Here is a 25,784-nt window from a genome sequence, read left to right as displayed (position 1 = left end):
ACAGACATTAAGGTAAATGAGGTGAACTGGACAGACATTAAGGTAAATGAGGTGAACTGGACAGACATTAAGGTGATCCAAAATGTTAATAAACCTCAAACATTAATGTTTAAGAAAGTAAAAGTGGGGTTTTTGCTTTCTTAGGAGAGTATCTATATTCTCACATCTCACTTTTTTGTTTTCATCTGTTCAAGTGAGAATTATAAACAAACAACTGAAAACTTTCCAATAAACATTTCTGACATATACATAAAAAAAGTGACGAATTTTTCAGAGAATATGAATGATAACACAATTTCTCCCCCACTCATGGTTATTGGTTGGGTGAAGCCATTTATTGTCAAACGACTGCGTTTTCTCTTTTTAAGTCATACTGACAGCCAAAAACATCAAACATTTAAACATTTAGTAACTCTAAATATTGAAATCTGTGGTTTTCAGGTTCAGTTATGTGGACCCACCGCTCTGGTTCTCACCACAGCTTTGGCTGCTCTCTACCCCAACCCAGTTGATCATTGAAGTGGTCATGTATAAAATGGTTATTTTGGGGAAATAAACGCACACAAATATCCTTAGTGGCTTTTAGGGGGTAAAAATAATAGATCAACATGATTTCCGGTGTTTTGTTGTGGGTTTAAGCTAAATGTACCTTTACCTGAGTCACTGACCGACTGAAGACACGCTGTGGGTCTACCACCATCTGCAGGCGGCGTTCAATCATCTGCAGGGGCCTTGTAGAGCCTGTGTGGTTCCTGAAGGCGGCGCTGTTGACCGCCTGCCCGGCTCAGTGTTATCATGAGGGAGGAGGTTTTCCTCTGGGACCGAGAGGAGGGCGGTAGAGCCGCTGTGATTTTATCCCGATGACCGAGCGCTCAGATTTTGGGTGGTGGCTGTTTGTGTAACTGGAAGTCGGCAAGTGCTCAGGAATGCGGTTTGCTAGCACGGTTTTTAGAGTCGTTTTCAGATTTTAGTTTGAGCTTTTTTCGTTTTTCCCCTCCTCCGTTTTCCCGACGCAGAGATAAACCCGTTAAACCGGGTGAAGGAGTCGCTTTATTTGCTGATCCACAGGCTCTACTGCTCCTAAAAGCTGACTTGCTTACACTAGCCAAGTCAGAGCGAAAGGACACCGTTCACAAATGCAGGCCATAAAGTGTGTGGTCGTCGGAGACGGGTGAGTTTATGTCGCTGATGTTCAGCTTAAAGTCTCTACTTTCTCTCTTTTTATTATTTTTTTTTTTTACCAAACCGATAAAAAAATGTCCATCGGCAGTTATTTTACCCCTCGTTACCGTTGCTAGCTAGGTTAGCTAGTCAAGCTACGCATTTCTTTGTCACCAGCTTCTAACAGTAACACTCAGCTTGACTGTGGTGAAAATGGCCAAAAATCTTCATAAATATCATTTAAATAATATCCAACATTTGCCCTGGATGATTTAGGTCGATGTCGACGAGATGGAAAGCTTGTAAACTAACAAACGAAGTAGCGAACAGTTTCGTCGCTAGTGCTAGTGCTAGCTAACGTTGTAGCTGCCCGCGGATAAGCTAACCTCGGCTAACGTTAGCTAGCGCTAACCCACTTACTTTTTAAATAGTAGCAGAAACGCACACAATCCACATACAAAAGAGCAAATAAATACACAATCAGACTTGAGACTGTTTCCTTGTGATTTCACTTTAGCTGTGTTAGCAATCTAATGTTGTCTGTCCAAGTTTTCCGCATTCCTTTATCCTCGTTTAGTCGTGATTGACCCTAACGGAGTCAAACACAGCACAGTTAGCAATAGCGCCTCGATCGCTGAGCCCCGATCCAACCCTTCAGTTAGACACACCGTGTGTTTACAGCTCAATCAATCAGTCAGTGAAACTTCGGCACACTTCGTTGTCTGATTGCAGACAGATCAGCATGTTAAAATGGTTTAGCATTAAGTGCTTAAAGCCTAGCTACACTTCGAGACCAGTCAAGGCGATTAACAGACGGTCGTTGGTAAAGAGATGAGCTCCTGTCGCTCCACACTGTGAAGTTCTGAGCAAACTGCTGCTAAACTCCAATAATGAAAGTTTTCTAGAAGAAAATGCGGTTAAATTACATATATTAGAAAGTTCATTTAAAGTTATTTAAGTTCAAATTGATTGGTCTACTTATCTTAATATTAATTAACTAATTTACCTTACCTCAGTTATTTTTTTTAACACTTAATTTGAATTATTTGTTTACGAATAATTTTTTTTGTAAAGTCTGATGTCCACACTAACTGTGGATTAAATTTGTAACAATAAAATAGGGACGTTTTTGCAGGCACCTTAAATTATAAACAAAGTTCTGAAACTAATCTGATTTTTATTATTAATAATGATCAGATTACAACTGATTTGTATATTCATTTGAACTATTTGTATTGGTTCAGTCTCTGAAAATGTGAGTAAAATGCGAGGATGAGCTATTATTGTTATTAATGGATGTCTTCTTTTTTATTTTATTTTTTATGTATGTACAGGGCGGTGGGGAAAACATGTCTTCTGATCAGTTACACCACCAACGCTTTCCCTGGAGAGTACATCCCCACAGTGTAAGTGCCCTGAAGAGAAACAGACCAAATACTTAAATAACATTGGGTCTCCTCAGATTTGTTTCCCTTAACAATTTGTGTGTGTTATAGGTTCGATAATTATTCTGCAAATGTGATGGTTGATGGGAAGCCGGTGAATCTGGGGCTGTGGGATACAGCAGGACAGGAGGACTATGACAGACTCCGACCGCTCTCCTATCCTCAAACGGTACAACAATAACACTGTGTAGAGTAAATGAGTAGGGAAGGGTGAGATGACGGTGTGCCACTGTGATTAATTGCATTACAAATCCGTTGTTTTTATATATCTCATGCAAACATTGAACTGCTGAATGTGTCATAGGATCAGATCATGCTTTTTATTTTTCTATGTGTGAAACTGATGTGTTGTGGAGCATTCTGTCAGGTTCAGCTTGTTTGCATACCCTAAAATAAGCAAAATATGTAATATTTGTGCCAAATAAATTTGTGCCTTTTTAGTTTAACAATATATCTAATTTGAAGCACAGCTTCAGTCTCTGCTGTGCTGGTGCTGATTGCTGTAAAAATCTGTGCACAGTACATAAAGTAGCCTATTGTCTCATAACCACTATTCATTTGGTCCCAGAAACTGAATGGCTGCTCTGTTTGCTATCAACTTTGTTTAGTATCTCTGTTTCTATTTTTAATAACAGTTACACAAGTGCAGTCAGTGCTCAAGTAGAAAAGGCAAGAATGAGGAAAAAGGAAATTATTTACTGATATGCACTGATTTTCATGGTTTAGATTTTTTTTCTAGATTACTGTGTAAGCATGTGTATGACCTGCTAATAGATTTTTGTTTGTTTGTTGTATTTGATTTCTGGTTTCTTTCCTTTTTAATAGGATGTGTTTCTGATTTGCTTCTCGCTTGTGAGCCCTGCCTCGTTTGAGAATGTTCGTGCCAAGGTAAGAAACGTCTTTCATGATTCAGGAGTGGATAGCTAAGGAACAGTTAAGTGTTTTTGCTGTTTGAACACACCAACAAAAGCTTTGACTCCAAGGTGTTTGAGCAAAAAATATTACCAAAAAGCGATCGTATCTAAACTGGATGACCTCAGTTGTGCGTAAAAATTAATATGCACCTCAAATCATTACATGTATAGCTTGTCATTTTTTTTAAGTCCTGCACACAGAAAACACAGATCTTATGTATTTATTTATTCATTTCACAATCAAATATGAATGTGCAGGTTATTTTAAATGACCAAACAGCAGAATCATCAATTTGCTATTTCTGTTGGTTAACTCACTTAATAGCTGCAAGTTTGTGTTTGGTTTAGTCATTTGTAAAGCTTGACTGTAAACTCTTATGTTATTATTGGCCTGCATTTGAACTTAAATACAACTGGTGCAACTGCTAATCCCCAGGACTAGAATTCTCCATCACTGCATTAGAGCTCTATACCAGGGTGCCAGTGTCCAGCACACTTTGGTGATTTCCCTTGTAAAAAAAACTGAAACCGGTCAATTAACAGGTGAATTGAAGCATGCATGTTTGATCAGAAATCGAGGCCTGAATAAGAGAAGCCAGTTTTTTTGCCTAAGAAAGTAAAATTGAGTGAATTGCTGACCACCAGTGGAAAGACTTCTAAATGTAGCTAAAAATGAAAGAGGAAGATCCTAAAATAATCTGTCTGGATTTCTGGTGTGTTGCGTAAAGGTGTTACCAAATGCACTGAAAGTAAGTTCTAGAAGCTAAAAACAAATAGCAGAATACAGTTTGTTTGTCTCTGTGCTGTTTTTTTTTTTTTTTTTTTTTTTTTCCCTCATCGGTGCCAGCAGCCATTTATTTGTTGGACCAAGCAAATAAAATATTCTGTTGAGGCAGGGAACAATGCGTGTGTTTTTATAAGATGCATGACTTGAGAAAATGTTGGAAAATTTGGAAAATAGGAAATTCTTCACAAAAAATGTCAAATTGCCAACTTGTACTTATTTCAGAGAGACTTACTTTCTGAATCATTTAAACCAAAATGAAGCGTAATTCAAATGCTCAGTGGGTTCAGGCTAAAAGACGTCCATATTGTCAAAAAATACATTAGTTGTGTTCGTGTCTGCTGTTGCTGTACAACTTGAGACTAAACCTACTTGGATTACCACACAGAAATATAATAAACAATTGTGTCTGGGTATATACACTATACATATTACACATTTATTTATATATATATATATATATATATATATATATATATATATATATATATATATATATATATAAATTACACACACACACACACACATGTTTATAGTCTGTCTGATGCCCATAATAGAACTTTTTTTTTAAAGCAATTATTTCACTGTCATTGTGATACTATGTGTCTTTTTTTGCCAGTGCTTTTGTCAGTTATACATTAGGATAACACACAGTACTACTGTATGCAGAGGTAGCGTAAGCACAAGGAATTTTGATTGCTAAGACCTGAATCCTTAACATTTTTACAGAATTGGTGAATTGTTGGAGTACCAGATTTTCAAAAGAGTCAGATTATGGAGGAGTCCTGCTTGTTTCTGCCATCACTAAACCCCACCATGTTTTCTCCTTACAGTGGTATCCTGAAGTCAGACATCACTGCCCCAACACCCCAATCATTCTTGTTGGGACAAAGCTTGATTTAAGAGATGACAAGGACACGATTGAGAAGCTTAAAGAGAAGAAGCTGACTCCCATCACTTACCCTCAAGGCCTTGCTATGGCTAAAGAAATTGGTTAGTAGTGTTCCTGCAAGAGATCCTTCTTTAGTTTGGTTTAATTTATGTATCAGGGCTGCACAAGGTGGTCAGAATGCTGTATTGTGAGTTCTTGCTTCATGTTGCACCTAAAATGTGCCTTGCAGTGTATATAGTCACAGTCACTTAAACATTGTATCTCAAAAATATTAACTTTCCAGGGGAGGAACAAACATTAACTTTCAATGGAAATTGATGTAAAAAGATTTTATTCCTTTTTGGAGCTTTTCTGATGGTCTATTAATCATGATTTTTTTTATTCCGATTCAGTCTACATGCTGAAAATGGAGATTCAAGTTTTGTGACGATATGTCAAAATGCATTAGTGAATCCCTGCTGTCAATATGCATTGGATTCAGTCTGACTCTACCGTTTGTCGTGCAGGAGCTGTAAAATATCTGGAGTGCTCAGCCTTAACTCAGCGTGGCCTTAAGACAGTGTTTGACGAAGCCATCCGCGCAGTACTGTGCCCGCCGCCAGTCAAGAAGAGGAAGAGGAAGTGCTTGCTGCTCTGAAGTGGCCGAACACAAAGACATCAGCTGCAATCTGAGCTCACCTGAGAAGAGGAGTCAGGAATGGTGGGGAGTATGTGTAAGGGGCAAGAGGGACGACTCTGTGATGAATCATACCCATACAAATGTTTCTCTTACTCATGTATTGCAATTAGACTTACTTCTGTATAACTGACTCTATCTTAGGCTATTCCTGGAGGCTCCTTACTTGTCTCCAGGAGCTGGTGGATGGCTTTTCCTAGTTAATGTCCCCCTCACACTAAGAAATTCCTGCTGCCTTCTAATAATGTACTTTTTTCATGTTTATGTAAAGTTAAACAAAACACTCATTTCTTTTATTTTCTTCCCTCCATGCCAGCCCATATAGTCTGTTAATTTTGCATTTATTACTTTTATTTTCCATAGAAAATGAAGAATTGCCAAAACCTAAACCTACCTGTAATGGCTTTTACTTTAAAAAAAGAAAAAAAAGGGCACACTAAAACTTGAAACCCCTAGACAAGAACTAATTCCTAGAACGCTTGAAGGAAGATTTCACATGGACAGTACAGTAGTTGCTGACAGTTTCATCATTTTTTTTTTTTATTATTTAGTGTACTGTGTAGTGCGTGTGTGTATACTGTGGTCAGGCACTTGTTACACAAATGTTACGCTAGCAAAATACATCCATTTGTTGTTTTACTGCTGTCGGAGTGCTCAAAAAAATTGGCTGTTTGCTACTATGTCATATCTAGGCCTAAAGCCATTGTAAGAGTTAGTAGCTTGTATTATTCCACCACAGTATTGTACAAAGACTGTAGTTCATCTGATTACAATAATATTTTGCCTATTAAATCAGAGGCAAGTTGTTTAGGAAGTTAAAGTGCCCATGCTGATAAGCAGCTAGGATCTAAGAATCTCAACTCATAAAATTAAATGGCAATTAATACTGACCGTACACGTCGTCTATTTTGGAGATGGTTAAATAATAAGCAACCAATTTGATTCCCAGTGCATTTTTTTTTTTTAATAAATCTTTTTATCTTACTCTGTGACCACATCAGCTTTAACTGTTCTATGTTATTTTAACAAAAGTTAGTGTATTAACCGTTACATCTAGAAACAAACCTTTTGTAGTTTTTTCGTGTCCCACATCCTTCAAGTGCTGTGAGGTACTATAAAAGTGTTAAACAATTCTGATTTCCAATCTCAAGCCTGAGTGCTCCATTACAGCAATCACTTCTGCTGGTTAATGATTGTCCACTAGTGTTACATTATCTTCTATTATAGAAGTCAGAGTTCATTCTCAGAAGACTATCTGTACTGAAAGCTGGCAGGTGATTCATCTTCAGAGCTGAATTGTCTCCTTCAATGGTGGCTCTTCCAGTTGTCGAAAACAAGTTTAGCAGATACTGCGTCTTGTATTCCCATTCCTGCAGTACACAAAAGTAAAACCCAATCACATGCCAGAGCTGAAGACCAGTCACCTGAAATATTGTAGCAGCACTGATGAGGAACAAGCAAAAATATAGGATTTACCAAACTTTCTTAATGAAACGTGGAAGAATATAAATTTATATTTACGGAGAAAGCTTAACTGTGTGAACTTCTTAGCTTTATATAGACTAAAGGAAAACACACTCACTCACTTACTTCCTTCTTGTCTCCAGGGAAAGCAGGCAGACAAATATCAAGACTATCAAAGAGCAAACACTGCTGAGAATTAGCAGTGTGCTGTTTCTTACCACAGGAGTTCAGTCTGGTTGTGGGAATTTGTCTTTAAACGTTTGGAACTGTATGTGATTCTCATCTTGCGTCTTATGAGTATATTATTAAAAAAACACACACACACACATTACCCAGAGACTTAAACACTGTCGTCTTCTCACAGTAAGCAGGCGACGTTCCATTTAAAACTTCCCCAAGTTCTGCAAATACTTTGGCCTGGAGAAACGGAAGATGATCACAGCAGTTACATTTATACCACTGATTTAATGTGTGTATGTCCACTAAAACCAGCAGAGGTCCATGTTTAAAGCTTCGTAAATATTCAGTAATGAACATTTTGTGCTAGTGCTGCTTTAGATTAGCCGTTGTTGCTGTGATTCAACACAAATGGGACAATAAAGCTATAGTAATGAAAGCTTTTCATGTATTTCTCGTTTTAAAGCGCATTTAAGAAAAAGTTAGTCTATAGTGTTCGTCTAGAACAATGTTTCACATGCACACTTTAACCTTTAGATTAATCATCTACTGTGCAGGTCTTCAGATTAGTCACTAAAACCTACCCCAGACAGAATAATGTCGCCGGACTCTGTTTCAGCTCCTTCTCGGCTGTCGACATAGATCACAGCATCTCTCATCAAATCGTCATCCAGTTCTCTCCAGTTTGGTCGGCAACCCCCAACCGCTGTATTAATAAACACAGCAGTTAAATGGTATCAGTAGTGTAAGTGCATGTAAATAACCTATTCTCGCTATAATAATAGAGATAACCAGCAATAGAAAATTACTCCCCACTGTTTTGCACGCCGATGTGGAGTCAGTCACTGTTTTACACGCGGTTACTTTACTTGGCTCATACTACTGTTTCTGGCTGTTATGGACCTTTTGTCTGTTTGTTATTCTGGGTCATAAACCACATAAGCAAATGTTTTTGGAATGACTTAACTCAAGATGATCTGAGTCAAGTGTGTGATTGTTTAGGGCTCCTGAGTAATGCAGCCACCTGTGTACTGGCTCTGTCATCGAGGGATTGCTGTTTCAATCCCTGGTAATGCCACAGACACCCGAGGCCTGGGGTCCCAGAGAGCATGATTGGCCTTTCTCTCTCTGAATGGGCAGGATCTACCTCATAACTCTGTGGGATGCTATGTAACAGAATGGGCAGCAGATATTTTCTAAGCACTCTCAGCTGTCCAACAACAGTGCATTAGCAGCATGTAGCAGTTGCTTTCATGTATTCAGGAATTCAGTAGAACTGTAAGATAGAGGGAGTGTAGTTTGTCACTTGTTGCCAAATTGCAGATTTACATCACCTGCTCCTGTAAGTTCTCAAACTTTCTGCACCCAGGGACCACCACAGATTTTTTTTTTAATGACTTATCAAATTGTTTCCTATAATGAAATTTTAGGTAGATCGTTTGGTGAGCATGAGCTTTCCTCCAGTAATGAGCAACTTTTGACTTTTGATCAGTCCGCTGGTTTCTTTTGAAAATTGTTGCTCATTCTGAAGTTTTGTTTTGCTGGTATAATCTGGGCACTTTCTAACCAGATGTAGCTTGGCTAGCTTCGTTGCCTAGTTTGTTAAAACCTTGACGGATTACATTTTGTTGTCACTGTACTTAATTTAGCTGAATTTAGTTGATTTACCTGCGTTAACTGAGGCATCTCTCATGCTGCTTTTGGCTTGTTACAGTTTATTTATTATTATTGGCAGACTCGCTGCCCATGCATCCTGGACCTCACCTGTAGGAAAGGAATGGCTGCCTACTAATGTGAACACAGGTTCAGTCAAGCAGTTCACATGGTGCTGAACTTACTGTTACTCTACTCTTTCATCATTTGTTGGCTATGTTAGTTTTAGGAATCAAACCAGAGAGAGAACACCACAATGCATCTCTATCTAAGTGTAATGGTTATAGGTTATAAACTTGAGAGCTCAAACACTGAAGGTTCTTACCTGCAACATGAGCACCAGGCTTAACCCACTGCCCAAAGAGGACTGGTTCACTTGAGCTAGTGACCGTGATGATTATGTCGGCTTCATTAACGGCTTCTTTAACAGACGAACACACTGTGACAGGACCCTGGACACTGGCAGCGAATCGCGTTGCCATTTCCATTCTCCTGCTCCACACACGGACCTGAATAAACACAGTAACTCTAAACTAGGGTTGACACAATAACATCAATTTGATTTTAATACCAGAACCAAGTGTAGTATTACCATGCTTAATATCAAATGAACAAGCTCATCATCGTCTTACAAAAAAAATATATATATAATAATAATAATAATTATAACATTATCAACTCTTCAGGTCAACCTTGCAGTAGGGTTACCTCTTTAAATGAGAAGAGCAGGGTGAAGACTTCGTAATGGCTCAGAGCCTGGTGTCCAGAGCCTAGGATGCACAGAATGTCTGACTGAGCTGGCTTCAACAGCTAATGGAAGAAAAGGAGTGTTCAGCTTGTTACCGTTGCTTCACATTACGGCATTAGGTACCCAAAACCCCAAAGAAAGCTAAGGGACTTACTTTAGCAGATATGGCTGATACAGCCGCTGTCCTTTTATGCGTGATGTCCAGTCCATCCATAACCTGTCACGAGTAAACCCAGCAACAGTGAATGACTGTAGGAACAGCTTCACATTCCCACTTGTGAAATTCTCTAGGTCATATAAACCCAATGGTCATTAGGCTGCAAATCAGGCAGCCCCAGAAGCATGACTGCTAATGGAATTAGAATCAAACAACTGGGAAACGTTCAGCATTCACGTTAATGTAGATTTGTTTTTTTAGATTATCCGATAGATATGCGGAGAGTGTTGTTTTAACCCGTATCTAACAATCTTTAACCTATCCTTATCATGACACTAAACAGGAGAAGAGCAGAATATTTGGACTTAAATATCTGCACCTTTTATTGCTCTCGTAAACCTATAAAAGTATGATATAAAAAAGTAATGTACGTACACTCGCATATGAACTTGAGTGACCATCCGGTTTCTGAATCTTTACAGTTTAATATGAGGACAGCTTCAACTCTTCTGGGAAGGTTTTCCACAAGGTTTAGGAGTGTTTATGACCATTCGTCCAGAAGCGAATTTGTAATGTCAGATACTGATGTTTGACGAGAAGGCCTGGCTTGCAGTCTCCGCTCTGATTCATCCCAAAGGTGTTCTATTGGGTTGAGGTCAGGACTCTGTGCAGGCCAGTCAGGTTCTTCCACGCCAAACTCGCTCATCAGTGTCTTTATGGACCTTGCTTTGTGTACTGGTGCGAAGTCATGTTGGAACAGAACAACACTCACAGACTCACAAATGCTCTTGGTATGCTGAAGCATTAAGAATTCCTTTCACTGGAATTAACTCAGAAATAAAACAACCCCACACCATAATCCCCCCTCCACCAAACTTTACACTTGGCACAATGCAGTCAGACAAGTACAGTTATCCTGCCAACCGCCAAACCCGGATTCAGTCCATCGAATTACCAGACAGAGAAGCGTGATTTGTCTCTACAGAGAACACGTCTCCACTGCTCTAGAGTCCAGTGGCGGCTTGCTTTACACCACTGCATCTGATGCCTTGCATTGCGCTTGGTGATGTAGGATGTAGGCTTGGATGCAGCTGCTCGGCCATGGAAACCCATTCCATAAAGCTCTCTACGCTCTCTGTTCCTCAGCTAATCTGAAGCCCACATGAAGTTTGTAGGTCTGTAGCGACTGACTGCAGAAAGTTGGTACACAATGCGTCTCAGAATCTGCGGACCCCCACTCTGTCATTTTACATGGCTTACCACTTTTTGCTGAGTTGCTGTCGCTCCCAATCACTTCCACTTTGTTGTAATACCACAGTTTCATGACTGGACCAGGTGGCATCCTATCATAATACCACGCTGGAATTCACTGAGCTCCTGAGAGCAACCCATTCTTTCACAAATGTTTGTAGGAGCAGTCAGCATGTCTAGGTGCTTGGTTTTATACACTGACGGTTGTAACACCTGAATTCAATGATTTGGTTAGGTGAGTGAATACTTTTGGCAATAGAGTTCATCTCTGAAATGCTAAATGACATAGATGCAGTCCTCATAAATGTGTCTATCGGTGCTGTTTGTGCACAGTCACTGCAAACTGTATTAGGAACACTATACTAAGACTGGGTAGAGCCTACACTTCTTCTCAAAACAGGCTCAATCCATTAGCTTTTCTACTCACCACAGTTGTACAGAGTGGCTGTATCTCTGAATCACAGTCTTTCTGTCTGGCCATTCTCTGCTGACCATTCTCTCTCATCAACAAGGCGTTTCCATCTGCAGAACTACTGCACTTGATCACTCTAGAGACTGTCTGGCACTAACACTCATTGAGATGACACTTTTTTGAGATTCTGATGGTTGATGTGAACATCACCTGAAGCTGCTGACCATATCTAAATGACTGCATGCTTTGTGCTGCTGCTGATTGGCTGGTTGAATAGTTGCATGAATAAGTAGGTGTTTCTAATAAAGACTACATTCCCCTGGAAATCAGCATTTCTTTAGACTGTGCTGACTGCTGTTAGGGCCCCATGAGTTAGACCAGGGCCTCAGAATGTAAACACTCCCTTTTACAGTCTTGGCAAGTTTACATTACAGTGACATGCGTCCATGCGTTGAACTCACCGCGGTGACATTCCCATACTCGGGGTCAAAGAGCAGCACACTGGCCTGAGTTGATGGCAAACTAGAACCAGTTTCCCGTCTGTAGAAGGTCAACATCTTCGTGCACAAAATGCCCTCATATGGCATATACGAAGGCATCAGCCCCAGAAATCTGTAAAACAGCGGCAGTGGTGGGATTAACGCCGCGGCTAATGCAACACTCAGGACCCCTGACCAAGGTTATGCACTCGTACCCGTTGTGGTTCTGCAAGGGCATCACTGATCTGACTGGCTGCAGGACTTCAGAGCCATGGCGGAGAGAGAATTTCCTCAGAGCCTCCTCCAACCGCGGGATCAGGTCCTCATAGCGGAGCAAGCGAGCAACGACATCATCGCTCAGGAAAACGGGTTGTCGAGACATTTTCTAAAACCACATCTAGTCCTCTCTCCACGGCCAGGCACGGCTGGGTTCCAGGTCTTCTTTACTTCATGTGTGTGAAGGTAAGTTCCTGACCAGCTGCGTCCGTTAGTCACGTGAATAACAATGTAGCCAATGGCTGAACGCGCTCATAAAACTGTAAAGTGAAGGCGGTGTCCCAAACCGCGTCCCAGCATTACATACCATCAGGAGTGCACTCGTTAGTGCAGTATGTGATTTTTGACGCAGCCAAAGCGGAATCTCAAATGGCGCCCTAGTCCCTATTAAGTGAATACAGTATAGGCCGTAAAATAGTGGCTTCAGCTTAGCTTCACCTAACAAAGCTTGAAATGCACAAGAGATACATTTGGGATTCAAACAAAAGCTACCCAGCAGGCATTTAATGCGTTTGATTGCAAAAGCCTCACTCCATCATTCAGACGTATGTTGTGTACTATATAGGGAGTAGGGGGCCATTTGGAATTCAGCCTTTCAATACTGTCTCATGCAAAAGTTTGGGCATATTTTGAGAAGTAGTAAACACGGCCTTAGTAGTCAAATGTAAATATGGTAAATATGGTATTGTACAAAAGTTTGGACATGGTTGCAAAAGCTCAGATCTGGCCTGAGGCATGTCTCCAACTCAAATAAGGAACCCTCAGCTGAATCAAATTTCAAAGCTTTATACATGCTCTTCAGACCTTGTACCAACACATTAAGATCTTTCAAATTGTATATCAGTTCCCACGAGGAAGGGGCAGGCTGTAAAAATATAATAAAGAGAAAATCTTTTAGTTTGCGTTTGGCAGATCAGGGGAACGGCGGAGGTCAAGACGATATCTAGAAGACCAAGTTGTTCGCTCTTGGAGACAAACAAGCCCCCCATAGAACTGCCAAGAACCTGCACGAGGGTGCATCGAAAAACAGGAACGGCTTCTACAAAAAAATATCCAAAACGTACCTCAAAACGCTCCACAGACTACCTAAAGAGACACTAGTGTGGTAAGATGCATTTTGGACGCTCAGTAGGGATGAATCAAAAAACTTTTTAATTCAAATGACTTAGACTACACAGTGAAAAGGCCCTTGGCTCTTCTCCTACAGGACAGGCTTAACACTGGGCTTGTTATCGGTCTAAACTGAGAAATCTTTAATGTCAAATACCCTCTGGACTGCTTTGCTGTTGCCCTCTCATTTCACTTTCACCATTTTTTTCCACCACAAAGAGAACGGCACCCAACAGGTCTCTGTTCTAACAGTATTCTACACCGTTGTTTAGAAACATGCTTTAATGGAGCATTCTTTGCTCATGCTTTAAAGGTCATTCATATTTTCAGATTTATTTAAAAGAATTCAGTCAAAAAAAAATGTTTCCAACAAATAACCAAGCTTTACTTTTGCTGTTACAGCTCAGTATCACTTCCATGTATGAAAATCAGCTCTTCATACCATGGTACAATAACACCCCGATTACAGAGATGTAAGAAACACTGGTATAAAACAAACAAACATTAGAAGATATAAAAATCACAACAGGCTCAGACCAAGAGTCTCTCAATAGCCATCTGCACGGACTGAATTTGAGGTTTCAGCTGTGATCCTTCCTTTATGGTGATCGATGTGGCGATGATGGGTCTCGACACCCCACACGCTCGACCAAGGGCTTGCTTAGACCTCACAAAGACGTAAGGCACATTTTTGTCCTCACACAGCAGTGGAAGGTGCAGAATGATCTCCAGTGGTTCGGCATCAGCAGCCATAACGACGAACTCCGAGATTCCACGGTTCAGAGTTTTCGTGGCTGTGAACATTAGGAGAAGAAGAGGGGGAAAACTATTAATATACAAAAGTGTGAAAACATGAATCTGACCAATATATGTGTTCTCAAAAGGTTTGAAATCATGGTCTATGATGCCACTTTAAATGAATTGTTTGAGACATGTTCTTACACTCATTTGCTCCTTTGCGCAGCTGCTTGTAGTTGGATGCCTGCTGAACAAGGTCCAGAATAGTTTTGCTCAAAGTGGCATCAGCCAAAGGGTAGGCCTTGGGATTCACCTCAGCTTCACTCTGGGATAAAGAAAAGCACAAGGAGCAAAACAGGGTTAGTGATGATAGACTTCTGATAGGAACACTGTTAAACTAATGTGTAAAGGTAAATTTCACCAGTTTGTTTTTTTATTTAAGATGTAAACAAAGTCATTCAGAGGGGTTTAGAAAAACCTGCCCAGTCAGTATTGTTCACGGTGTTATGGATCAGAATATATGTCCAACCCCTATAAAAGCTCTCATACAAATTTATAACACAAAAAGTTAAATATGTTGTCAGATACCTTATGAGAGAGTAAGTTTCCACCCAATATGTATTTTTAATGTATTGTATGTAGTGAATGGGGTAACTACATGAACTGGTAAGCAAGGCAAAAAAGTAGCTAAATATGTTTGAATGTACAGTTACTTTCATCAGCATTACATGTCAGAATACAGTAAATACAAGTAGATGTAGAGTTTGGATCACTGACAAAATGACCATGGTAATTTGCATGGTAGGCACTCCCAGCCCTGGTTTAATTCAGTGTAACGATCCCTGATCAGTAAACAGTTTCTTTGTCATATAGCATGCAAAACACTCAGAATTACTTTGCTCAGACTTAATTGACTGAGTTATATTTTAACTTCAAAATCAGTTAAATCTATTTTTAAGTACATTTACGTACATTTGTTGAACCCCTATGATTTCACACTGGGATACAGAATTATAAGTGGAGCTTTGAACACACGTTGGTTGCGATTGTATTTAATTGGGTTGTCATCTTAAACTACGCTCTTATATAATTTAAGATGTATAAGATTTAGGATTATTTGTCTAGTTTATTGATCTCTATTTAGTCATTCATTCAGTCTTGTGCGAGCCATTGCCTCGTGTGAACTGACCATCAAACGCAGGTTTATCTACTCACCATGTTTGCAAGAAGTCTTTTTAAGTCCTCTCGGCGAGTGCTTCACGGAGGACAAACAGCTATAACTTTAGACTAAAAGTTAAAAACAAAAAAGCAAAATATAAAAAAAAAACAACGCAAAATCACAACTGTACTGGGTTTAAGCTGGAGGTGCAGGACTACCGCCGCTTGCAGCACGTGTTTGAGAAGTCTCACTGCGCATGCGCGGGTTCCTGTTTACTTACTCTACGCCAGACCACCCCCACAAGATGCAAAAAAATATTTATTATTATTATTATTTTTATTATTACTGCGACAAAAATTCTCGCAACGTAAATGTATTCGTTATATTATGTCGTTATCAGAAATGATTCAATGATGTGTATGTACTGTATATGTTACTGTAATGGGCGTTCCTCTCCGCTCCGGCAGGGGGCAGTGCTGTAGATTAGCGGCGCTGAAGCGAAACGCGGGCGCTTGTGGGAAGGACGTCCAGGTCAGACATATTTGTTCTCGGTTCGTTTTGAAGGAGAGAGACAGAGAACATGAAGGGGATTCGGGGGATAAGTCAGTTGTCGGTGAGGATCTGTTTTTATAGATGTGTTATAGAAGGATGCAGTGTTGGTATGAGGAGTTTGAGCGGTTCATGCGGTGAAGGTGGGATTAGTCCCCTGTGATCTTCAGCCTGGTGTTTCTACAGGGGCTTTGATTCCAGCCATTAAATCCATTATATACTTCACCCAAATCAGATGTGACACTTTTATCTTATGAAAATACGGGTTAATGACCAAGACGGAGACGTTTGCTTCTGTAGTTTTGCTCTAGACTCGCAAAGCTAGACTTACTTACGTGAGGTGACAGACAGAGACATTAGCCTCACAGCTCCAGACCCAAGCAGGAGAGACGAGCTTCACACACCTGACTGGCTTCATTTAGGCAAGGGAACATTTGTCAATACAGTAAAAAGTAAGAGTGAACTGCACTGTAAATAACGATTAAATAAAAACAAATAAAAAGATCCCTAAATATGAAGACGGTTGATGCAGTACACAAAAAAACACAGTGTCTTAGTGACTGTGTGAAAGGTTTAGCTGTCAGTTATGGACAACCCCTGAAACCCCTGAAACATGAAAAGTCATTAAGTGTAGATTTGTAGGTGTTAAAGCCTCACATGACATGTTATGGCACATTTTGGAGACTGAATATTGAAGCATGATCTGTAAGGGTTAATATGATATATAGAAAATGTGTGTGTGTGTGTATATATATATATATATATATATATATATATATATATATATATATATATAAAATGTATATATATATATATGAGCCCCCGGATCAAACTTGCAGTGTTTCCTATTTAGAAATGTTTATTATTCTGAGCCAAATCTACGCAGAGCATAATTCAAATGTGTGTGTTGATTGGGGCGGCAGCAATCTGACATTACATTGAGATTGGGTCGACATAAACAGAAAATGCTGGATTACTTATGGATTACGCAATGTAATAAAGAATTGAAGCACACTCGCACTGTGATGTGGTGAAGTTGGCTGTGTGTTTCTTCTTGGCTGGCAGTTTAAGTGTTCGAGTCATTTGAGTCTACTTTCAGATGCTGTGATGAAAAACAGCTCAAGCCCAAGGTTTTGGTTTTTAGGATTCTTGTTTTAAGAAATGAATCATTGCCAGACACTGGAATATTTCTAGATCTGTTCTTTCATATTCTGTGGCATACTTTAACTACTTTAACATGTATAGATTAGAGTAGCGTTCCTTGAATGACATGTAATTGCATTGAAAGGGTGACTAGACATCACCATTCTGTCGGGTTTCTAAACAGTTCAGAATTTTTTCCAACTAAATCATTCCAGATGTTGGTGTTCTCCATACACGTCTTTGCTGGTAGCTTCAAAACTTTAGTTCAGTAGATATCTATTATGTTTTAGCTGCATTAGACTTTTGGCTTCAGTGTAAAACTTCACCAAACAGCTTGACTGAACCTTGAGGGTCCTGCTATTTTAAAACTACTGTGTCGATTCAAAGACTGGCTTCATTGGCTGTCATGGATATTAAGGCATTACCATCATTTCATCCCTTCTTCACATGTTGTGTTTTTGTTTTTCTTTATCCAAGTTTTCCTATTTCACTGGTTCAACCGATATGTGTGTCTTATGTAGCCTTAAGGTGGCCACAGAAAGTTTTTGAAGGCTCTCTTTGACTCACAGCCAAGGTGGCATCACTGGGAATTGAGCTCATGACCTTTTGGTAAACTGCTGTCTTTTTAGGTCAGTTCATATGAATTGCCAGAGTTAAGCCAGATAAAGATATACCACTATTGCCATTAACTATAGAGTATTGAATTAAAAATGCTGTACTGTTGATTCTGCTGAAGTTGTGTTTTGTTAGCACCTCTGAAGTAGGAGTGGATGAAATAGTAAAAATATTTTATCACAGTATTTAAAGATAATTTTACAATACATAACATTTATCGCAATATTTTGACATGCAGAAAAACACATTAGTAGTGGCACATTCCTTAAGTTTGCTGTTCAAATACTCTCCCAACCCAGCTCTAATTGCGCTCTGTAATGAAATGTGCAGTTTGGTCAGTTATTTAAGCTCTGACAATACCCACCAGAAGTCTTTCTCTTTAAATCATGTTTGGATTTGGATTTATGATGCTTAAATGCTGCCACATGTCTGTACATTTGGTAAAGCTGTTTATTTATGAAGTTGGGTCTAAAGAAAACAGAAGCTACCAAACCCCGTAGATCCATTACAAATATCAAATTGCATTGCATAAGTGGAGGGCATAAATATACTGCTTTGAGTTGAAACGAGGCACAGTGCAATTGGTGGTTTTTTTTCTCCCTGTTGGGAAAAAAATAATATTTTAATGCTGACTTGAAACAGAAGTGCTATGGTCAATGCTAAGGACATTCTTTTTTTGCCTATTCTTTATCTGCAGTATAAATTGCTTGATAATATAACAAAAGAAATGCCATTGACTCATGATGACTTAATAGGTCATTTTACTTTAGCTTTTAGTGTACTTATTATCCGAGGTTTTATTACCTAGCTAAACTCAATACAGCCTGTGTTTCCTTTTTTACTTGAGTTTGGTTTTTGATGTAAAATTGTAATCAGGAGTGTAGAAGTACTGTTGTCCAGCTCTTTTTGCTTATCCTGATTTTTCATGTGGATGCATGTGCCGTATCATCCTGTAGGTTATTCCAAACGTCGGCAGAAATCGACTGCCCAGCCATTGCCTTTTTCTCTGTGTTGTTTAGTCTTCTGTTTTTTCGAAAACAGTTCAAGTGCCCAGGCGTGACTACGGCATGATGCCGCCTCTTCCTTTTCTGATTTGCAGAGGCTTTATGCAGCCCAGGCTGCCCGTAAGGTGGAGGTCGCTGAGCAAGTAAAGTTTCTGCCGCAGGAGGTGCAGGTCAGTGGTTGTTGACTTTTCTCTCTCTCCCTACAGAGACGGGCCTATGCGGCCACTTCAAGCTTGGTTGAGCCTCTGCCGGGCCTTAAGGTGTCTGCAGGCGCCCCTCACACGTACCAGGATGTACATGTATGTGTGTTTGAATCTGTGTACCTGAAATAGTAGAAAAGTAGACTATTATAGTCATGTGACATGGCTAACATGTAGTCATACAAAGTCATACAAAATCAGGACCAGTCACAAGCAGGAGGATGAGTCAACAAAACAATGCCTATCTGGACCAATCACAGCCAAGAGTAGGAGGTCTCTGAACAAACAATGCAGTGATCAGGACCAATTACAGTCAGGAGAAGTAGTCAAAACAAAAGGTGCAGTGATCGGGACAGATCACTTTTAGAGGGAGGTCTCAGAACAAACAGCACTGTGATTAGGACCAATCACAGCCAAGAGGAGAATAGTAAACTACACTGCAGTGCTCTGGACCAATCACAAACCACAGGGAGGAGTCAGAACAAACAGAACTGTGATTAGGACCAGTCACAGTCAGGAGGAGGTCTCCAAACAAACAGCACTGCAATTAAAAGGACCAATCACAGTCAGGCAGAGGGCCCAGCGGTTCTAACTAGGAGATTATTTTACATACAGGTTCATTTGATTAAATTTCACTGTTACTTTTACTGTTCATTTTGTTTATTTTACTTACTCTTTTTTATAACAAACACAAATGCTCAGTGTTGCAGTGGTTTTAAGATTTTAACTACGATTATACTAACAATCCGTACATACTGACAACAGATGCAACTGCAGCCTGCACTAATGTTTACTTCACCCTCTTTAGGTGACCAAATTGCCCAGTGGCTTGGTCATCGCCTCCTTGGAAAATTACTCCCCTGCGTCTCGCATTGGCGTGCTTGTGAAGGCTGGCAGTCGCTATGAAACCTTCGACAGCCTGGGTGTCACGCACTTGCTTCGACTGGCGAGTGGTCTGGTAGGTAGTGATGGCAGTGAATGAACATGTCTTGAGTGTACTTGAGTGTAATGAGTCACTTAACATTCACTTCTTCACATGCTGCTATTTCCAGACTACCAAAGGAGCCTCTGCTTTCAGGATTTGCCGTGGGATTGAAGCCGTAGGAGGAAGTCTGGGGTTTGTGCGCTATTTTATCTGCATTCTCAGCCTTGTAATAAGCTTTTTTTGCGGTTTTGCCACATTTAAGCCTAGAAAATACACCCCATGTACTCCAGTCACCCAATGTACTGGCTGATGGTTGATGGTTTTTAGAAGGAAATAATGCATCTTGTTTGTGCCACAAAAAAGCATGCAAATGTTATAAGTATATTTTAAGCCTCACCAAAAAGTGTAGGGAGTAGTTATCCTGTCTCATTCAGGAGCTTAAATTGTGAGTGCTTTGGCTTGTAGTGGTTTTATAAGCCTATAAGCCTGTAAAAGTGGTTAAAAATGTCTGAATAATGTGGTGTTATACACATGCAATAATTAATTTATTGAAATAATTTCTTGTCTGAAAGTATAACCATGTCTATGTCCTTGTATTAGTTATTTGATATAATTGCAGAAGAGCATCCTGTTTAGATGATGCTGGGCAGCTGTGCCTGAAATGTGATCAGATCTTCATCAGTTCCCTAATACCAGAGAAAGAGAACCCAGTTAAATAAATCATGCAGAAACACAACAGTTTTAGGTTCAACCTAAAGTAAAATGATTTTGTGGTAACAAGCTAATTTGAACTGGGTTGATTCAACTCAAATAAACGTTTTGAATGATCCATTATTTGATTCAAAGTATTTATTTGAGTTAAATCAGTGTTGTGCTTCTTAGCACATTGTTTGAATTAGAGCTGCGTAATATGACTATATGATATGATACACAATATGCATCATTATTCACTAAGCATATTGAGGATATTGTTTGTGCTTAAAGAACACTGGTCAACTGTAGTTTTCATTACCAACAGTGTAATTAGTCTGGTTTAAGCTTTTGATTTAAGCATGTAAGCAGATGTTGAATAAAATCGCTGTACTCAGCACGGGAGAGTATCTGAATAGTAGTTTTTAAAAATCTGTCGCTACTGATGTATTTAGTCTGTGATTACATGTATCGTCATAAATATGTATTGTAAAAATGTCTTTTAAATATCGTGATATAGTCATTTTACCATACCGCCCAGCCCTAGGGTGAATAGACAAACCACCTTTTTGTATCTATAAAAATTTTTTTTTTAAAAAAAGGTGCAAGTTAACTTAAAGTGGTAACTGAAATCAGGTGTTTCAGTCAAGAGGTTGACAATCAGGTGTGAGTTTAGCAGACCCTCCCATGTTCGGCCTTCTTGGGTCTTCACTATTCCAGCCACAGGACCTGTGACTGGGCTCGAACAAATGAGATTTCTGTGGATCTCGGACGTTTTTAAAGCTCACCACTATGAGGCAGATGATAAACAAACTAAAAAAGGAATATCAGCACCACTGTTGCGTTCCCAGGAAGTGCATGGAAAATGGATATTGCTGTTGTTTGTAAAGGCCTTCGTAATACTTTTGAATGGGTTTTCTGACCTAGTGTCTGTCTATTTTTATGCAGTGTGACAACCACTCGGGAAACTATGTTGTACACCGTGGACTGTCCGAGAGATCATATGTAAGTACTTTGATCATGATATCATGATCGCCATTTTTGATTGTTTTTTTTCCCCCCTTTCATCGATGTTTTGTTGTATGTGTTTGATGATAGAGACACAGTTATGGAGTATCTGATCAATGTGACCACTGCTCCAGAGTTTCGGCCCTGGGAGCTGGCTGCACTTGCACCCAGGGTGAAATTGGACAATACCATTGCGCGCCAGTGCATGCAGACTGGTGGGTTTTTACTAACACGTCATCCTGTCCTAATGTGTTTGTTTGTTTGTTTGTTTTTATCTTGATACATGAGCCCTCTTGACTGTTACTGAAGTATTGTTGCTGTATTAAAATCCCATGTGCAACGATGTGTGATCTTATCGTCGCTCTGATCCACCAAAGGTGTCCTTGAGAATCTGCATGCTGTTGCTTACAAGAATGCCCTCTCCAACTCCCTGTACTGTCCAGATTACATGGTCGGCAAAATCACCACAGATCAGGTAAGACCTACAACTGTAATGGGTGTAGATGTACAGTAATTAAGTAGTGCTTCACTAAATTACACTTTTTTTTTTACCCCCCATCACAATTACAGATGCACACCTTTGTTCAAAACAATTTTACAAGTGGAAGGATGGCTCTTGTTGGACTTGGTATGGCATGTTTTGAATATTTTATTCCAGGGACATTAATATTGGACCGTCGACACCTTTGGCCTTCGGTTAATTACAATAATCCACAGTATTTATCAAGTGTGCTCTCTGGCATTGTACTCTTTTAAAACCCTTTTTTTATTTATCTGTTTCACAGGTGTGGAGCATGCTGTTCTTAAGCAAGTAGGAGAGCAGTTCCTTAACATCCGTAGTGGATCAGGCACTGCTGGGACAAATGCTGTGTACAATGGAGGTAACATCTCACTGAACAGTATTTTTCCCCAAAATTCATTATCTTTGATATGAAGACATTCAAACGATGATTTTTGGCCTTAATTTTAGTTTTTGTTGCTCTGTAATATTTATGGTTCTTTAATATTTATGGTGCTAAATCAAATATATAAAAAAAAACGTAGTCCCTCACATTAGGGGACACAAAAAACACAAATGTTATCTACAGAATAAAAATATAGAATATATATACATACACAACTATATACAACTATACACTATACATACATTATTGCACTGTATAAAATCTACAGGTTTATTATAAGATCTTTAAAATGTTTATATTACTATTTACATAAAGACACTGAATAAGCTGGGACCTCAAATATAGTGTGAGTGGGGATAGGTCTTTGGTGAGTGCAGTGTGACCAAGCAGTTTGTCACAGTTAGGTAAGTAAGGGCATGGTATGGTACTTGTGTTTGTACAGGGTGGAGGTGTGATGAGATGTTTTGTGTAATGAGAGAAAGCTTTGTGATGGACTGGACTGATAAACTGTACTTCTTGTAACTACTTGTAACTAAAAGTTGTTATAAAAATTTTGTTCTTTTGTTTGAAAAACTGTTATTTTTAATGAAATAGTTCCCTCCACATTCACAAGCTATCTTTTTAACCCCTCAAACCTTTATTGTTCAATGCTTAGGCTCATGTCTTATTCAGTAACTACTACGAAGCAAATTTGTAAGTCGTGTAGGTGTGAGAGTGAGGACTTAAAGTGTGGGTCATACACAAAATACAAGGTTTATGGGGTTAAACAGCAGTGTGTGTGTGTGTGTGTGTGTGTGTGTGTGTGTAGGTGAGCTGCGAAATCAGACAGGAGGCAGCTTGGTACATGCGGCCGTGGTGGCTGAGGGTGCAGGAGTGGCCTCTACTGAGGCCACAGCCTTCAGTGTGCTGCAGCATGTTCTGGGGGTGGGACCCCGTGTAAAGCGAGGCTCCACCAGCGCACTGGACCAGGCTGTCGCCAAGGTTACAGCTGAGCCTTTTAATGTAAGTGAAAACAGTGAATGCAGCACACATAATGTAGCCTTCCCTAGTAAGTGAGTAATTTTCTAGATTTCTGTTTCTTTCAAATTAGTGAATCCGACTGTGGGAAGGGAACTTGGGAAGTAATCAAATAATCATAAATAGCTTTACTGTTCATTGCCATGACGCATACTTCCTAGACTATTAGAGCACTAATACGGGACCAATGCCATATCTGCAGATAATGATGCTGATTCCATTTACATAAATGTCTTTATACATTTAGAAAATATTGGGGCAACCTGTAATATGCACAGCACATAAAAAATCTAACCTTTATTATTAATTATTCATTTGTTTTATTTGTAGATATTTAGTGCATTATCGAAACGTTCTGCTCTTCTAGGGTTCAGTATATACCCCTCCTCCCTTATTTTTGCTTTGTTTTTGAAGTAGTGATGGTTTCCTCATTTGTGACACAGTGTAATCTGTTTTGGTCTTCTACACAGGTCTCTGCATTCAATGCCAGTTACTCTGACTCTGGTCTGTTTGGAGTATACACCATCTCCCAGGCTGGTGCAGCTAAAGAGGTAAGTCACTTTGCTGTCTCCATGTGTCCGATTCAGGTAGATGTGGCCAGTTGTGACTTAGCTTTTCTTCCACGTTTGTTCCTCAGGTGATCAAGACTGCTGTTGGCCTGGTCAGTGCCATCGCACAAGGAAAGCTTGCTGCATCTGACCTCAACAGAGCCAAGTGAGTAACTAAGAAATATCATTTTAGTCTTTAGTCTGTAAATTCCGTGTGATGTAGAGGCTCAAAGGTGCAGTTACTGATGGCATATATGTGTTGAGGACAGAATGATTTCTCAATATCCCTGAATTTGAATTTCTGTGTCTCTAGGACCCAGCTGAAGGCTGAGTATCTGATGTCGATTGAGAGCTCAGAAAACCTGTTGGAAACGATTGGGATGCAAGCATTGACAGAGGGTACCTACCATTCCCCAGAGGCGATTACCCAAAAAATCGATGCTGTGTCCTCTAGTGATGTTGTCAATGTAAGCCACACCTCAGATCTGAGTTTGAGAAGAACCTTTCACTAATCTTCATGTTTATGAATGATGGATTATAAATAATCATAACTCTTCTATAACAATCTTCTGTCCCTTTTCTTCAGGCGGCGAAAAAGTTTATGTCCAGCAAGAAGTCGATGGTTTCCAGTGGAAATCTGGTTAACACCCCTTTTGTGGATGAACTCTAGGTGACCTCCAGTGCTATTCAAAATTAATTTAATTGCAAATCATGCCTGAATCTTCATGCAGTAAAGATGCAAGAAAAAGGTCTCAACTCCAGTTTCGGCACCCTTGTTGTCCAGAGTAATATTTGGTGTTGAAATAATGTTTTATAAAGTGGAGAAACATTACATAGAAGAAAGACCCTTGTCCATGGACACCCTTGTCCATCTGAACTGTATAGAACATGTAAACTAATAAAGCGTATTTGTTCCAAAAAGTGTTTTTCTGTGTCAGAACTTTGAGTCAAATCCTTTTTATGCTTGATCCGTATCCTTTACAGAGCCAGTATGATCGAAAAAACAGGCTTTTTTCACTTGTTTGTGTTTGCCGTAGAAAAGCGGTGCTAATCTATTTGGTAAACTAAAATTGCAGACCAAATTAGTTGGCAACCAGTTGATTAGTTTGTGACGTCAACGCACGTGTTACCCAGCCATAAGGCAACATGGCCACACATCTGTGGTGACCTCACTCTGATGTGTGAATGGAAAGGTGGGTTATGTCTGTGTGAGGCAGGGGAGAGTAACATGGACATGGGATGAGTGTAAAACGGAGAACCCTTCAAGTAAATCAACCCAAGGCGTTATAAATGAAACCTGAATGTGGGAGTTAAGTGGCTAACGCTCAACATGGTGTCTGTTTACAGAGAAAGTCTTACCCTTTAATAAAAAAGTCAGCTTGCTGGTTACACTGGGAGCAGAGGAGGGTTGGAACAAAATGCTAAGCTAAACGTAATGTCTCACTTTTGATTCACTTTTGTCTTTTTTTTTGTTGATCTGAAAATTCTGGTTAACTGATTAAGGGAAAACTGGTTTAGTTTTGCTAGATTTTATTGCTGCTACTTTGCACATCCTTGTTTATTGATTACTGTCTTCTTTAATTAGCCAACACATAAAAAATCTTAAACTAAATTTAAAAATTGACAACTATATAAGAGTTTTTTGGTAATTAAGTGATTAATGGTGCATTATTAATTGCATTTA

At 39.6% G+C, this 25,784-nt stretch overlaps 4 protein-coding genes across 5 annotated transcripts; 2 read left to right on the top strand and 2 right to left on the bottom strand.

The window, feature by feature from the left end:
* The first annotated feature begins 829 nt into the window (after nt 1-829).
* Nucleotides 830-6,867, top strand: rac1a (Rac family small GTPase 1a). The gene is made up of 6 exons (XM_072667745.1): nt 830-1,171; nt 2,496-2,567; nt 2,658-2,775; nt 3,432-3,494; nt 5,138-5,297; nt 5,703-6,867. Exons 1-6 carry the CDS (start codon nt 1,137-1,139, stop codon nt 5,831-5,833), a joined length of 579 nt encoding a protein of 192 aa, XP_072523846.1. The 5' UTR covers nt 830-1,136; the 3' UTR covers nt 5,834-6,867.
* On the bottom strand, nt 6,389-12,703 carry crym (crystallin, mu). The gene is made up of 8 exons (XM_072667744.1): nt 12,429-12,703; nt 12,196-12,346; nt 10,069-10,131; nt 9,875-9,976; nt 9,492-9,675; nt 8,098-8,219; nt 7,669-7,753; nt 6,389-7,242 (listed from the first exon to the last, which is right to left on the bottom strand). The coding sequence occupies exons 1-8, from the start codon at nt 12,593-12,595 to the stop codon at nt 7,178-7,180; spliced, it is 939 nt and encodes a 312-aa protein (XP_072523845.1). The 5' UTR covers nt 12,596-12,703; the 3' UTR covers nt 6,389-7,177.
* Nucleotides 12,704-13,962: 1,259 nt separating this feature from the next.
* snu13b (SNU13 homolog, small nuclear ribonucleoprotein b (U4/U6.U5)) lies at nt 13,963-15,727 on the bottom strand. Its single transcript, XM_072667479.1, has 3 exons — nt 15,553-15,727; nt 14,542-14,662; nt 13,963-14,393 (listed from the first exon to the last, which is right to left on the bottom strand). The coding sequence occupies exons 1-3, from the start codon at nt 15,553-15,555 to the stop codon at nt 14,131-14,133; spliced, it is 387 nt and encodes a 128-aa protein (XP_072523580.1). The 5' UTR covers nt 15,556-15,727; the 3' UTR covers nt 13,963-14,130.
* Nucleotides 15,728-15,999: 272 nt separating this feature from the next.
* uqcrc2b (ubiquinol-cytochrome c reductase core protein 2b) lies at nt 16,000-25,021 on the top strand. 2 transcript variants are annotated; one of them, XM_072666653.1, is made up of 14 exons: nt 16,000-16,109; nt 18,903-18,977; nt 19,816-19,965; nt 20,060-20,124; nt 21,571-21,627; nt 21,721-21,845; nt 22,008-22,105; nt 22,201-22,258; nt 22,416-22,511; nt 23,344-23,537; nt 24,023-24,103; nt 24,190-24,266; nt 24,414-24,567; nt 24,687-25,021. In XM_072666653.1, the coding sequence occupies exons 1-14, from the start codon at nt 16,077-16,079 to the stop codon at nt 24,768-24,770; spliced, it is 1,347 nt and encodes a 448-aa protein (XP_072522754.1). In that variant the 5' UTR covers nt 16,000-16,076; the 3' UTR covers nt 24,771-25,021. The 2 variants fall into 2 exon arrangements, with proteins under 2 accessions (XP_072522754.1, XP_072522753.1); XM_072666652.1 differs by lacking the exon at nt 18,903-18,977 and adding an exon at nt 19,014-19,106 and having other exon boundaries at nt 16,002-16,109.
* The last annotated feature ends 763 nt before the right edge of the window (nt 25,022-25,784 follow it).

Source organism: Salminus brasiliensis, chromosome 22 (genome assembly GCF_030463535.1).
Source record: "Salminus brasiliensis chromosome 22, fSalBra1.hap2, whole genome shotgun sequence".
NCBI classification, from domain to species: Eukaryota; Metazoa; Chordata; class Actinopteri; order Characiformes; family Bryconidae; genus Salminus; species Salminus brasiliensis.
The sequence above is the reverse complement of the archived record's forward strand: the minus strand, read 5'-3'. Positions and strand labels throughout refer to the sequence as shown.